This window comes from Protomyctophum parallelum (genome assembly GCF_964188405.1).
Source record: "Protomyctophum parallelum genome assembly, chromosome: 20".
Taxonomy (NCBI): domain Eukaryota; kingdom Metazoa; phylum Chordata; class Actinopteri; order Myctophiformes; family Myctophidae; genus Protomyctophum; species Protomyctophum parallelum.
This window is the reverse complement of record NC_139718.1, coordinates 43,720,295-43,736,510: the sequence shown is the minus strand read 5'-3', so window position 1 is coordinate 43,736,510 and position 16,216 is coordinate 43,720,295. Positions and strand designations below refer to the sequence as shown.

At 45.2% G+C, this 16,216-nt stretch overlaps 1 protein-coding gene across 1 annotated transcript in view; it reads right to left on the bottom strand.

Moving 5' to 3' along the window:
- LOC310877802 (dynein axonemal heavy chain 1-like) overlaps positions 1–15,071 on the bottom strand; it is a gene marked incomplete at both ends in the record, with an annotated part of 114,639 nt that extends 99,568 nt beyond the window's left edge. The window contains 12 exons of the mRNA XM_083791751.1: positions 65–833; positions 1,121–1,314; positions 1,920–2,070; positions 3,291–3,589; positions 4,540–4,751; positions 5,358–5,515; positions 6,397–6,631; positions 7,037–7,195; positions 7,964–8,096; positions 10,018–10,210; positions 10,592–10,742; positions 14,978–15,071. Of these exons, the coding sequence (XP_083647877.1) occupies positions 65–833; positions 1,121–1,314; positions 1,920–2,070; positions 3,291–3,589; positions 4,540–4,751; positions 5,358–5,515; positions 6,397–6,631; positions 7,037–7,195; positions 7,964–8,096; positions 10,018–10,210; positions 10,592–10,742; positions 14,978–15,071 (2,748 nt within the window). The remainder of the gene's footprint in view (positions 1–64; positions 834–1,120; positions 1,315–1,919; positions 2,071–3,290; positions 3,590–4,539; positions 4,752–5,357; positions 5,516–6,396; positions 6,632–7,036; positions 7,196–7,963; positions 8,097–10,017; positions 10,211–10,591; positions 10,743–14,977) is intronic.
- Between the last annotated feature and the right edge of the window lie 1,145 nt (positions 15,072–16,216).

Here is a 16,216-nt window from a genome sequence, read left to right as displayed (position 1 = left end):
GGGAAACAGTGACTTACGTCATGGAGCTGCCTGCGAGGCGCTGCAGTGGGAAACAGTGACTTACGTCATGGAGCTGCCTGCGCAGCCTGCAGGCGAGGCGCTGCAGTGGGAAACAGTGACTTACGTCATGGAGCTGCCTGCGCAGCTTGCAGGCGAGCCGCTGCAGAGGGAAACAGTGACTTACGTCATGGAGCTGCCTGCGCAGCTTGCAGGCGAGCCGCTGCAGAGGGAAACAGTGACTTACGTCATGGAGCTGCCTGCGCAGCTTGCAGGCGAGCCGCTGCAGAGGGAAACAGTGACTTACGTCATGGAGCTGCCTGCGCAGCTTGCAGGCGAGCCGCTGCAGTGGGAAACAGTGACTTACGTCATGGAGCTGCCTGCGCAGCTTGCAGGCGAGCCGCTGCAGAGGGAAACTGTGACTTACGTCATGGAGCTGCCTGCGCAGCTTGCAGGCGAGCCGCTGCAGAGGGAAACTGTGACTTACGTCATGGAGCTGCCTGCGCAGCTTGCAGGCGAGCCGCTGCAGTGGGAAACAGTGACTTACGTCATGGAGCTGCCTGCGCAGCTTGCAGGCGAGCCGCTGCAGAGGGAAACTGTGACTTACGTCATGGAGCTGCCTGCGCAGCCTGCAGGCGAGGCGCTGCAGGAGCGCGTCGGCCAGCGCTCTGTGTTTCTGGGCCAGAGCCTGGCGCGCCGGCTCCACGCCGACGGCGAATGCTCCGATGGCGATGGAGGTCGGCAGGGACGAGCACAGCCGCTCCATGGCCTGCAGGTGCTGGACCACCTCCCTCTGTACCTCCTGGGACGTCCCGTCCACCCGACTGTGGTGGGCTCTGGAAGACCAACGAATGAAAATAGCAAATTAACCATATGAATCCTATAGCGTCCATGTTCTGGGGTGAGCATTTGGCTGAAATAGCTGATCTGCAAGCTCAAACGACAAAGACATTTGGCGTAGAGCGGGGGAAAACAAATCCAGTCAACAAAGTATAGGCTTTAGAATCAGAATCTTCACTGTCACATCACAGGTCTATACAGGGTTAAATTAGCTTCTGTGCAAGCGCCATTATTATTATTATGATTATTTTCCAGAAAGGGAAAGAAACGAAAGAAGTCTTACTGGAGAAAGGTTTCTATGTCTGAGTTGTGTAGCTCCAGATATTCGTGGTACTCGGCAGCGTAGGCCCTGAGGGGTACGGCGGCTTGACGCAGGGCAGCGCGGACCTCCTCTCTCAGCTGGGACACCAGCGGCTCCCACAACGCCACCGACTCCAGCACAGGCTCGCCGCCAACAAACAGGTTCTGCATCACAAACTGAGAGCAGCGCATTGGGTCAAAGTCATCATCATCATCATCACCACCATCACCTTCCTCGTGATTCTCATCATCATCATCATCATCATCATCATCATTCCCATCAAGGATTAGAATGGAATAGCTTTTTTAAGCTAAAGACTGGTAATGGTACAGTATGATACAGTTGAAGAAGGCCGTTGGCCGAAACGCGTTCGTTGTTGTGCTGCCTGCAGCACGCCTTACTAAAATGAAACAATAAAGTGCCTTTAAATATATATATTTTATCCCACGATTTTGTAACCCATTTTTCACCCCTGTGTCAATCATCTAATGTGATCCTGGGCTCTACACACCCTCCACCAACCTAGTCCCCATATATGGGGGACAAGGGGAGAGCAAACGGACTTGAACTCATGCTTCCTTCATGCCCGAGTGTCCAAAATAAAGTGCCTTAAAGGACTAATCCGTGAGTGCTGCTGGTATTCTCCTTCTTCAAACGACGTCCTGACCGTTGCACCCGGTAAAAGGCTGGGAGTCGTGTGTGCTTCCTTCATTTATAAAGAGTATGATGCAGGACTTGCAGGTCATCATAATACACACACAGTATTGCATCTCTTACTTACCTTATCCGGCTGTGGAACACTGTGTGTGGCCAGAATGCCCTTATCAAACAGGTTGATGAGGGACAGCTCAAAGGTCTCCAGTGGAGTGCTGTAATGGACACCAGTCTGGTCCAGAACCAAGTCCACCAAAAACAGAGGGTTCTTCTTAGGCCTAGAGAGGTAGTGGATATTGGAGTAAACAGTATACGCAAACACATGTAAAAGGCCAATTTATGCTCCGCAGTACGACGGTGTCTGCAAAGTGACAGCATCGTGCAACGGAGTGTATAAATAAAGACACAAAACACATGGCATGTTCATTGTTACGTTAAAGGAGAATTCCATACTAAAAGGCTTTCTTACCTTTCTTTGTAGTTGTTACGTCCCCATCAAAGAGGTCCAGGTGTCATTTTGTGCAAAAGCTCCTTATTGGCTATTTCCCCTACCATAAGCCCTAAATGAATTGCATTGAATTGAATGGGATGTATGGGGTGTTGTGCTAATTCGCTTATTTCCATCGAAATAAGTAGTAAAGTGTGCCGCTTGGGTTATTATTTACATTATGAAGAGAGGATATATACAAAAAAAATCTAATTTTGAGCGATGGAAATAAGCGAATTAGCACAACACCCCATACATCCCATTCAATTCAATGCAATTCATGTAGGGCTTATGGTAGGGGAAATAGCCAATAAGGAGCTTTTGCACAAAATAACACCTGGACCTCTTTGATGGGGACGTAACAACTACAAAGAAAGCTAAGAAAGCCTTTTAGTATGGAATTCTCCTTTAAAAAGATCACCAGCACTCCAAGTGAGCACTGGTGAACTTTTCAACTGACGAGTGCTCTCGTTCTCTTTTTCCATGTTCATCAGTGCAACACAAACACCAGTCAAGTCAATTTGCCAAAACGAAGCTCACCATATTATGAGAACAAAGAAGATACATTCCACACTCTCTAGAGGACTTAATGCCCAAACAATACCAAAGGGTCGGGTCAGGACAAAACGTTTTTTTAAGGTCAACCACACCAAATCAACCCCTTGCAAATCAAGGAGTTCCATTGGTGTGGTTTACACAAGAATGTCACATAAGATCAAACAATAAACCACAATACCAGATTAATTCACGTTCAGCATTCATTATATGAGGCCAATCAGTGAGAGACGTGGGAGTGTGAGCGAATTAATGCGCGCGTGTATGTGCATGCGCGCGGTAAATTAGACATACCGACAGTCATGAGTCCGACACCCTACCCAACACATGTCGGGAGCCACGGGTTAGTTTTAACCCGCAGCGCATGTCAACGGGAGCGATGGTGTTGTCCGACTGATGACTGTAGGACTGTTGGTATGTCTAACCAACATATGCAACCCGCGCATGTGTTCCTACTTGTAGGGGCTGGTGATCAGGTCAGGTCCCCAGACCATGTCCAGGGGACAGGTCAGGACAGCGCGGCAGGCGTCCAGCACCAGGCGCGTCAGGCTGCCCAGCGAGTCCAGCACCAGGAAGCGCAACGAGTCCTGCATGTGGTAGCGAACCAGAGACAGCAGCCTGCAGAGCTTGGACATCCTGTACACGTCCCAGCGAGACTGGGTCAGGTCGTACCAGCCCGCTCCGATGTCCCTCAGCTCAGAGCGGATGGCGTTGCACAGAGACGTCATCCACGAGTTGCACAGATTGGAGCTGACCTGCAGCGTGTGGCGAGAGGAGAGCGCATTGGGTTAAAAGCAAAAATAAAATGCCATGACTGAAAATATATATGAAGTACTAATGTGTGATTTGTTTACTTCCGCTGTCAGCGGCCCCGAGCAGATCGGAGGGATTACGATTCGATCATTATACACTCACACTAGACGATAATTTATGCCCGAGAATCGCTCCCGATTGAGTCGGGCACCCCCCCCCGATTATCGGCTAGTGTACGGCCACCTTAAGGAGAACAGACTCTACCGTTGCATAGAAGAAGCTGAGTTTGGTTTGACAGGGGAGGTTGGAGTTCCATACACCGGCTACTAATATGTGATTTATGAAAACAGTATGCAAGTGTAACGCCCGGGATTCGAAATCGGGCCTCCCGCGTGAAAGTCCAACATCTTAACCACTAGACCAAAGCAATATCCCTCTGGACCGGGGGAGATATTAGACTTTTGAGGCCATCAGGCAGAGGCTCTAAGCCACTGCTACAAAAGGACATATCAAGAGTATCTGTTTTGCAGGTTTTCAGCTCACGGCTTCACGTTGCGGCGTTCAGAGGATGCAGCCAATACGGCTTCGCGTTGCGGCGTTCAGAGTATGCAGCCAATACGGCTTCGCGTTGCGGCGTTCAGAGTATGCAGCCAATACGGCTTCACGTTGCGGCGTTCAGAGTACGGGTTTTATGCCGTTCAAACTATGAATTTTATGGGTAAGCCTCCCATTGGCTTAGGAGGCCGCCAATCATGGCTAGGTCGCCAGTAGAGATAGATCAACATGTTGTCCAGCCGCTTTGAAAGCAGTTGGCAAAAACACAATATGTAAAATTAGGATGTTTTAGAAATATTGTTCCTGCTGTTCTACATACTGCCAACCAGGTGAAGTAATCACAGACGGAGGCATTGCTTCTATGCTGGTTTGGGCGATGCAAATGACAAAATATTACCTGTGCATGTGTCTGAGACTGGGTAAGTTCAAACTCCTCAAGGCGCAGTGACTTGGTGAAGGTGACACGGAACAGACTCATGGCCGTCGCCCTGTTGCACGCAGCACGGACTTCAGATAGCACGCGGATCACCTCTGGCTTGGTCAGCAGGGAGTTGAAGGTGAACGCAGCTCGGTTCTTCTTGAAGGAATAGTCGGGGACTGGAACCAACCCTGTAGACAGGTGGTAATGTAAGTGACCATATGCACACCGCAGCCCTCTTGCCATTAAGTAAATGGCAGGGTGGTAACTATCCGCAATTTCCCATTGAGCCCATACATCCAAAGGGAAAAGTCCTATCTGATTGTGTTAAACGTCAAACTCACCAACATTGCAGCTGTACAAAAAGCTTGAATTATCCTCTTTCTATCTGCAAAGTGTTTGTTTCATAAAAATCCACTGTAGATGTTATGAGCTACTTTCTGGCCTTGCAGGTGATTGTTTTTGTGTGTTGGAGTTTGGAAATGCTCGTTGGATATCACTTGACGTCCCTGTGTACCACCTATTTTGAATTTGCACATAATGGGGTATGCTAGCGCGGTGCCGCGCTACAAGCTTGTAGATCTGCCATTTTTAAATTCTGAAAATGTGGTGGAAATCTTTGAATATAATATATTCTTTCAGAGCGAACATTTTAACTCAAATCTTTGCTTCTGTCGGGGGGGGGGGGGACATATTTTCAGATGGGGGTCGGCGGATCGGCGGCCAATTACATATAATTTTGTGGGTCCAAACGGGTTAACAGAAACAACCACCGATCAAGCTAGCTATAGCGTTACCTTGGTGTGGCACACATTGGGGTTCTTTCTGCGGTAGTGAGATGTGACAGAAGTCCTCTGGGCGGGACGCCACCAACTTGTCAAAGCTGAGGCGGTTCATGGTGCGATCGTACTCCAGCTTAATGTCCTCCTCAAGGCAGTCCATACCATCGTGCAGGCTGTGAATGATGTATGTATAACACACCATTGTAGTCCCGTCTTTTGCTCCAACAGTGTTTATTGTTAAAACACCGACATGATTCAGGACACAACGTTTCACCGTGAATGGCCTTCATCAGGTGACATTATACTGTCACCTCACGGCGACACACCACACCATAGCCCCTTTCGTGACCCTCGGTTACCGAAAGGGGCTATAACCACACCCACCAATTGGTCGGGTTGGGAGGACAAAACGTTTTTTTAAGGTAAACCACACCAATGCAACTCATTGAGTTGCAGTGAGTTGCAGGTGTGGTCTACCTTAAAAACAGTATTGTCCCAACCCAACCCTTTGGTGTGGTTTGGGCTTTAGATGAGAGACCGAGCATCTAGTATCTAGTACAACATATAATGCAAGTAAGGCACTCCTTTAGTTAACCAGTACGGGCCCATTTGTTTCCATTTCCATCCTAACTATCAAGTTATTTTAGCTGTGAAAACCCCATGGCACCCCGTTACTGTCCCCCAGACCACACGATGAGAAGAACATGGTGCTTTTCGGAATAAAAGCAGCTCAAACTGAGTGGTGCAACACACCCTCTCCCCTCCCCCGCCTCCTCTCTCTCTCTCTCTCTCTCTCTCTCTCTCATTAGCAGGGGCAGGCTGCACTAATACTATCTCTCTCTCTCTGTTTCTGGCAACAGCGCCCCTACTGGTACTCATTATACTGGCTCATTAACACATACATACATACATACATACATACATACATACATACATACATACATAGGTGAACACATAGGCGGACACGGACATTGCTGTTCCTTGGAGAGGTTGCACCACTCAAAAAGGAACGGGGAGAGGGAAGGCATGTGAACCCTATAACAGCGATGCTTACGTCTCCAGTGCGAGGCCGGGCGTGGACAGGACGTGCCCTCTGATATGCTGGAGGCGCCGGGTGTCCATGGAGGGCATGGCGGCCCAGACGGGCATGCAGTCCACTGCCAGGTGGTAGAACATCAAAGCTTCGGAGTTCTCCCTCAGGCGCTGGGCAAAGCAGACGCGCTCTGCAAAGACACGCGGGTCCTCGGCACAGAACAACAGCCTCACCCTGGGCACCCAGTACTGGGCGGCTGTCGGCACATGGGCTACACCTGTGTGTGTGTGTGTGTGTGTGTGTGTGTGTGTGTAGAGATGGAGGTATACAGTATAAGAGAAGGGGCCCTATTTCTTTCGTACTTTTTTTATGTTGATGGTTTCGCACGACAATAGCCAATCTACAAGCTTTTGAAAATTAATGCAATTTCTTTTGAATATTTTCTTTTACATTTAGATTTCTTAAAAAAGATTTGGGGGGGGGGGATATGATGGCTAAAATGGGGCGATACCTTGAACGTGATTAGACAAAGACGTATGCAAACTATGCATTCGGAATCAGAAAGCATTCGATAATGTGCGATTACAGAGGCATGTGGTACAAAGTTCTGCATTTATTTTACACCCCTTGACAAGTGCAACGGTACTATAGTAGAACTTGCCTGGTTTGTATCCTCCATTTAGAACAGGCTTTCCTTTTCCATCGGTCACACTGCCGTTCCCGTCGGCCTTCTGGACGAGGTACCGCCCTTTGTCCCGACAGTAGTCCAGGACCCCGACAGAACACCAGCCGTATTCTAGGTCGGGGGTTCTGGGGTCCACTTTGGGAACAGAACACGGCCAAGAGAACAGCACAGAAAAGACTCTTTCTTAAAGCTGCAATCTGTGAACTGGTCTGGATGTACTACTATTCGAACTCCCACAAGTCTCCCATGCCATGAAAGAACCACTTGACCAGGGGGAGATATTGCACATTGAGCTTCAGGCGAGCAGCACCTTTCCTACCCAAATACAGGATCTACATTGCTCAATGGAAGTTGTTTTTATTTTATTTATCTGTTCTGTATAGAGGTGAATTAAAAGCCCATTGAGACCAAGATCTCTTTTACGAGGGAGCCCTGTACAAATACTTTTTATATTTGTCTGATGCTACAAAAAGGGAAAGTTCTCTCCTCTAGGCTTCTTAACTTCTCCTGCTCAATATGGTATGGTATTTTATATCTTCTGTTTTTAACGCTTTGTGTGCGAATAAAAACAAAAAACAATAAAACTAGACCACCTGAAACCACTGCAGATATTGTACTTTTTACATTTAGCAGCCTCTACCATACAGGTTAAAATGACATTTTATTCACAAAAATAAGTTTAGGGTGCGGTCACACCAAACCTCTGCCTATGTGAGTGGATTCTGCTATTACTCTTCAATGGAAATGGAGCGCAGTTTATTTTATTTTTTATTGTATTTATTTTTTTACGAAATCCGCGAATGGCAACAAACTGCTCCGTTCCCATTTAGAAGCATTGGCAGAATCCGTGCTCATAGGTGTAAATTGTAATTCAAGTTCAGTCTGACTGTGCTATATACGTACCTGGTGGAGCGTTGTCAGTTGCAGGCAGAAGGGCTTTCGCAGGTATAGGTTTGCGATCAGGTGATCCTTCCGTCCAACCCAGAGCCATCCACTCTTCAGGTGTGCGGGGGTCATAGTCCTCATTGTCAAAGATCTGTGGTGGAAATAATCATATATGCAAAGATTGTTGTATTCTAAATTAGACAATCTGAAGTGATGAGCTTGTAGATCTGTTTCGCTATTGTATTTAGCCGGTTTTAGGTTGTTAATGTACTTTCCCCCCTTCCTAGTAATGTATGTATGTATGTATGTATGTATGTATGTATGTATGTATGTATGTATGTATGTATGTATGTATGTATGCATTTGGTTAAAATGGGTAGGGTTTAAAAAAAGGCAAAAGCATGCTCTGTTGCACTGGCCTAAAAGTGGGTCCTTAAAAAGTGCTTCAACTTCTGAAATGTATGTATGTATTTGGTTAAAATGGGTAGTGTTTAAAAAAAGGCAAGAGTTTGCTCTGGTGCACTGGCCTAAAAGTGGGTCCTTAAAAACTGCTAAAACTTCTGAAATGTATGTATGTAAGTATGTATGTATTTGGTTAAAATGGGTAGGGTTTAAAAAAAGGCAAGAGTTTGCTCTGGTGCACTGGCCTAAAAGTGGGTCCTTAAAAACTGCTAAAACTTCTGAAATGTATGTATGTAGGTATGTATGTGTGTATGTATTTTAAAAGGGGGGGCTTTTTGGTAAAATTCCTGCCCGCAATACCTTCATATATTTAAAATAAGTCCAAAATAGGGTTACCAGTGAAGGGCCAACTGCCTATTCACTGGGGACTATGCAAGGCAGAGGCGTCCACCCCCCTGAGTCCAAGTTTAAGCTAGACCGCATACCTAAAATGTAAGTATGTATGTATGTATGTATGTATGTATGTATGTGTGTGTGTATGTATTTAAAAGGGGGGCTTTATGTATGTATGTATACATACATAATTTATGTGATGACCCATCCTGTTTGTGTCTGGTGTTAATGCTGTTCTCTGTTCATGTGCAGGAGGAGGGGACCAGCTTGCAGGGGTGTGCCTAGATGAGGAGGCACACCTGACTCCAATTGGGCTCAGCCTATTTAAGCAGGCTGGTCAAGGCCATTTCCCTCTCTCTCCTGCCTAGGGAACAATGTCTATTCTTTGACTCCTTTAAGTTAGTTTTGACCTGCGTTGCTGCACTTGCACATACACTACACTTTCACACATCCACACATGCAATACACTACTGATCCAACTGATGACTCACACCCCACTTCACCTGTTAAGTATGATTTGGTTGACTAAGTTAAAATAAATACTTGTTTTTGGCATTTACTCCTGTGTGTTGTCTCCCATATTGGTCATGGTTAAGTCCGTTCATGACACATACATACATACATGTATGTATGTATGTATGTATGTATGTATGTATGTATGTATGTATGTATGTATGTATGTATGTATGTATGTAGTACCGTACAACATTTGTCTTTGGAACTTTTGGATTCCATTAGTATACAAAAGTACAAATACTCAAGTGATTACTGAGTACTGTACTTGTTTTGTTTTTTTTTCTTTTGTATTTTTTGCTTTTCCAATGGTAGTCACATGGTTTGACCAAACATTTGTTTGATGAGGGGGGAGGGGCAGAACACCACCAGCAATCAGCAATCAAACAAATGTTTGATCAAACCATGTGACTCCCATTGGAAAAGCATTGTGGCCCAAAAAAAACGACCAAACATTTGCTTGATTGGTGTTTGGTACGTGTGAATGAGGCCTCATGCACACGTATCAAACAAATATTCTGTGCTCTGTCTGTGATTAATGGCTGCCACAATGCAATTCCAATGGGAGTCACATGGTTTGATGGCGACTCCCATTGCAATTGCACATGGTTTGATGAGGCAGCAATTGGCAATCAAACACAAATGTCTGGTCAAACCATGTGACTCCCAATGGAATTGCATTGTGGTATAGCCATTACTTACAGACAGAGCACAGAACATTCGTTTGATACGTGTGAATGAGGCCTCTAGTAACTCCCGCTCACCTCCAAGGACAGGTAGTTTGACACAGGTGGGACCCGGTGTTCTGACGTGGTCACGTGATCAGGTAGGACTGTGTTGTCAGGGGCGGTCACTTGACCATCCCTGCCCCAATGCCTTGGCATCAGCAGGTTCACGTCTATGCCTTTCTCTGCCAGGAGCTGGGCTATGTCTACCTGCATGTACTCCCTCCTGCGTCTAATTGGAAAAGAGACGTTTTTTTGGTTCATGCACAGTACAAAAATGATATTTTTTAACTCCCCATTTGGGTCAATTTTTGACACTCTTGAGTTCAAAGGAATTACACACAGAAGATGTTGCTGTGTGTATCTGGATTGGAAACTCTCTCTCTCTCTCTCCCCCTCCCCCCTCCCCTCACGGAATGTCATAAGGCAGACAATCTATTGTCGATCAATTCATGCGTTCATTCATGTGTGTAACTAGAAATGCTAGCAGCTATTATTATTATTATTATTATTATTATTATTATTGAGCCTTCCGGGGTTAGGTGTAGTAGACAAACCCTTATTCAATTTTTCAATTCCTTTCATCTGTACCTTGACACACACAAACCTGTACCTTTCTATCTCCAGCTTGCGGGGAATCTGTCCTGGTACAGTTTGGAGTGGCAGCTGGACCTTGGGCGCATATCCACCAGGATAGAAATCAGTGATCTCTGGTTGCTGTGTTGTAGGTCCATGTTTATCACTTTCAACCAGGCTGGACAGATCTAGTGTGGAACAAAATATCAGTTTTCTAAGATAATCTACATTATTAAACAATACGATAACAGTTTGTAGCCCATTATGCCAGAAACGCATAATATTAATACCATACCTGTTGGAGTGTTGTAGTACTCTGAAGCACGTATAGAAAGTAAACTCTGTTGAGTCTCTGCTCCTTCTCTGTAACTCTAATTAATGAACCAGATTTACGTTCAGTGGAATAACAGCAATACACAAACTGTACAAGTATATTATGGGCATTGGATACAGTAATTACTTTGATTTTAGGCTTGGCAGCCGGAGAGATGAGTTGGGAGTAGAGCCCGTGCTGCTCAGTGACTGGGCTTGTCCCGATAGGAGGGAGTGTGCTCCTGGGAGGTACAACTCGGGGTTTGGCTTGTTGCGGAGGTTTGTTGGGCTTCTTCCATAACCCTAAACCAGGCAAGCGCTTTCCCTCCTCCATTCTGTTACAGACCAAATCATTTTAGACTCAGTTAAGAGGTAACTGACATTACTACTATTCACCCCTACTTTCTTTTTCCATTTAACTAATTGTTGTGTCAATAGACGGCGTCTAATTGGCATGTTCTGCTAAAATAATCACAGTACGGCACAGTTATTTGGCTCGTGATGAAGAAAAAACATAATAAAGGTGAATGCAAGAGGTTTAGCAATCTCACATTTTCACTGTGCATCCAACACAAACCATCAAGGATTTCTACAGACACAATGTGTCGTTACATCATGAGTAGACTGTACTATCTTCTGTTATCTAATTACTAAAATAAGAATGCCTAAATAAATAAAGAGCATGACCCCCTGGCCCCTATATGCAGAACAAACAAATGTAATACATTATTGTTTATTGGTCACTTATTGGTGGTCAGTCACCAATAGGTTTTTTTTTTTTTAAGATATTTTTTTGCGGCTTACGCCTTTTATTGATTTTTTTTTGAAGGGACAGACAGTAGGCTGACAGGAAACGGGAGAGAGATGGGGGGATGACATGCAGTAAAGGCCGTGTCGGGTCCGGGAGTCGAACCCGCGGCACACTGCGACTGGATTACCAGTCCGGTGCCCAGACCGTTACGCTACGGCCTGGGCCAAGTCACCAATAGGTTATAATCTCTCAGGCCAGGTTAGTAATGCTAAATCATAGACATAAACACAACCTACGTTTATACAGGCTATAGTGCTAATACAACAGTCAACAGTCAAGAACAAAAATAAATGAATACATCTTTAGTACACTGTTTTGTTTATAAACGTGTCCTGTATGAAATCTGACACAACACGACAGGCCTATTATAGTCTGCAACTGTTAACCTGACATTAAAGTTACTGGAAGTGGAACTAAAAACTCAACCTGTCACAACAAGACAAATACTAGATAAAGTGCCCCTTGGGGCACAGGTCTCCACCAGGCCAGGTCAGGTTGTGGCCTCCTGGTGGCGCTATAATAGTCCAGTGTGAAAAGGGTGCAATTTCTTCTTACCTTGGATGGCAATTGGATGATTTGAGGCATTTTGTTCCAAAAATGTGTTTTGCAAAAATCCACCTGTTGGTGGCGTATAACAGGCCAATGTGAAAAGGGTGAGATATATTCCTCAGCCTAGTAGGAAAGTCTGTGAAAGATTTCACGTAACTTGCACGCTGCATTCATGATTTGAGGCTTTTTGTTCTAAACGGGCCAATCCTGCAAACTTTGAAAGCCAATTTTTGAAAGCCACATGACTATAGAGATACAGTGTAACGATTTGCGGCATTCTTTGGAGGAGTAATAGCAAAAGTCATGGTGGCGCTATAACAGACCGTTCTGGAAAATTTGGGGCATCCAGGGAGTGTGCGTGCAAAATTTGGCACAGACCGGGTTAACGGTGCCAGAGATTAGCTGGTAACAGACGTGCAAGCGCGCACACACACACACACACACACACACACACACACACACACACACACACACACACACACACACACACACACACACACGGAGTGCAAAACATACTCTCTCAGTCTCTCCCCATGCCTTTCGGCCTGGTGGAGACAAACATAGCCTACTCCCTACTCTCTCCCCATGCCTTCGGCCTGGTGGAGACAAACACTCTCTCCCCATGCTTTCGGCCTGGTGGAGACAAACACTCTCTCCCCATGCTTTCGGCCTGGTGGAGACAATAATGTATAGCCTACGTTATAGCCGACATCCACGTACCTTTCCACACATCAAATGTGAGTGCTGTTGCTTCCCTCGTGTTGTTTAACGTAAAAGTTAACTTCTTTGCCCACCTGGCTGACTCAGGTCAACTCAAATCTCGGTTTCCAACTACAAAGTTGGACGCGGTGAGCTGGCAACAGTTGCTAGGGAAGGAGAGGAGGGCGCCTATCAAACCGCCACCAGATGGCGACATAAACGAAGACTATCCAAAGAACTCCCAATAGAAAAGAATGACGGGGTTAACAGCAACAACACGTTAAATCCAATAGACCAATTATTTGTTTACAAACATTGAGACTGATCGCACGGGTGACTGTTTCATGTAATCAATAACCAACAGATCTCAAACCTGTTGTTTCGGGGATTCAACCTCTCTTATTATTTGAAATTTCACTAGAGGATACGGATAGGCCTACTCCCTTGAGTTGCAGGAACTCGTTTTCAAGGGGGTCCTCTCTGTGTGTTGGGCGGCTAACAGTATTGCACAGAGAACAGCTGATATACAAGCTCACATCGCGTAGCATATGCCACTGTTGTGAGCGTAGAGGTCTGCGTGCGCGACACCATCGCGGGACGAAGCATAAATTATACTTGACGGGGCGGGCATCATGGGCTGCAGGTGCGCCTGCTGCCGTGATCATGAGCGCTAGCCTGAGCGCACCGGTGTGGTTTTGAGGACTGCTTTGAATTGGCATTTGGCAGAATTGCTATTATTGTTCACACAGAAACCAATGGATTATATATTTCAAGAGTGAGAGAATACAATACAAATCCTAATCATTCATCTGAAAGTTTGAGGGGGATTGTTTAACACGTGAGTGCAGCTATAGAACATTCCCATTGCATCTTATGAGAGGTGCGGTGTTCTTGTGCTGCTGGCCTCAGTGGCCTGCGCGCGCATGCTGGTGCTTATCAGTGTGACGTCGTCTGATAAGGCATCGGATTCTTGTTTATTTTTCAGTTCCCCTAGCAGCAAGCAACAAACATATGCAGGCAGTTACTTAACTTACTTCCGTCAAAATATGAAAGCGTTTGAAATAGACACTTGTGCTTTCTAAGATGTGATTTGACATCTTAATACTATCCAATACTGAAATTATGACAGGCATGTTACTGCTGTCAAAATATGACTCCTCAGTCAAAAATAGACACTTGTGCTTTCTGTGTGATTTGGGGCCCTAAAGATGAATACAAAATGAATATCAACATCTTTATACTGTCCAATAATTAGATAAAATCCAAAATACCACAGAGCAACTTCCATGGGGTCGGGGCAGTAGCCAGTAGGCCTATGCCTGGCAAACCGGGCATACTTAACTGTAGCCTACATTAAAACATAATTTTAACACTTTCTGTACACCTTTTTGAAAAACACATTTAATTTCTCCTATAGTATAACCATAGTACCTGGTGATCATGTTTTTTTTTAGGGGGGGGGGGGGGGATATGGCACTCATCTTTGAGAGAGAGAGGAGAGGAAAGGGGAGCTGAAGTTAACTGAGGTGAACTGTATGATGCGCAATGAAAAGATTCATAACCAAACGAAAAGCTCAAGTTTAAAATGTTTACTTATATCAGTGCACCAATTAGTAAAAGAAATGGCAGTCCAGGACATCATGAAAAAGAAGTTAACTAAGTCCTTGGCAGTCATTGAGTATTATCGCCCGCCTGCCTCTAATTGGCCTACCGACACTGCCCATCTTGACTATGTCCTCTGAGGTGGATTCTCAGCCTGGGCACACTTTAGATTCCATGCGCGGACAGAAGAAGCTGTGTTTTGTGTCATTTCCGTTTTTTTTTAGACAGCTGGTGGATAGAAAAGAAGCTCCACCCACGCGGCAGGTTGCCGCTGGGGCAAGCTTTTCAGCATGGGCACACTTGAGCCGACAGGCGCGGCCAAAGGAAGCTGACTGCCGACGTCTTTTCCGGGTTTTTAGACAACTGGTGGATGGAAAAGAAGCTCCACCCACGCGGCAGGTTGCCGCTGGGGCAAGCTTTTCCGGGAATCTGGCCGACGCGGCAACCTACCTGGCCACCGCGTGGGTGGAGCTTCTTTTCCATCCACCAGCTGTGGAACCCGGAAAAGACGTCGGGAGTCAGCTTCCTTTGGAACATGGAACATGGAGTCTTAGATGTGCCCATACCCATTGCTGGATAGTCTGATGCGAGGTTACTCCAGGGTGGGTCTTAGATGTGCCCATACCCATAGCTGGATAGTCTGATGCGAGGTTACTCCAGGGTGGGAAAAAATTGAGAACTATAACTTGTAACTTTACTTATTATTTTTGTAGAAGAGGCAAACTAATATTGTCTATGCCGTTTGCTTTGATGGAATAATTGATTTAACATGTACGCCATAATATGATTTGATTTGGGTGTGTTCTAAATAAAGTGTTGATTATTGTGTAATGTATTTGTATGTGTAAGCTTTATTGTAGGCTACTGTACTCAATTATTCAATCAAAGCAAACAATATTAGTTTGCCTATAGCGCGTGCCAAGCTCAGCTGTACGTCATTCTCTTGTATTATTTCCCACAAGCCTTTACGAGGGGAAGTAAGGACACACTTTGGCCTTTGAAAGCCCATGTCGGATGAATATCATTTCCAAAGCCGTCAGCACAAAGTGATTTAGGCCACGGCTAATATTGTAATCCATAGTCTGTTCTTCCACCACTTAATTGTCACCACTGTAAACATGCACACTCATCAAGGTTACTCCAGGTTAGAGGCCTACATACAGTACCTATCGAATGTTTGCTTAAACAAAAGCATAATTATTGTTTAGTCGATTAGGTGTTTATGCAATAACATATATGGCACAATACAAAATTGTATGTTTTACATTATGATATTTTTTGTATTATTATGATTATTATTATTATGCCAGGCTCCCATGCTGAATTGACTGGCTCAAAATTGGGCCCGTTCCCAATTGAACATTCGTAACAATGAGCGTACAGTATAATAGTATATTGGGCCTCAGCATTTCTATAGTTTGGGTTGTACAATCATTTCGCAGTTGTTTATATCCCAGTCCGCTTGTTCTTTACTGGCTCTATATTTTGCCCGTGCATTATTTCGACGTCTGTACTACAGATTAATTAAATCAGAGTTGTTCCAAGTTTAAATGTCTACCCTTGACTATTATATTTCCAAGGAGCATATTTATCAATGTAATTGTAAAATGCAGGATCTAAATGGAATCTGCTCATCAGGAATTTTATACTGTTTAAATAAGTTTCAAAGATAGTAATAGGCCGTGCTCT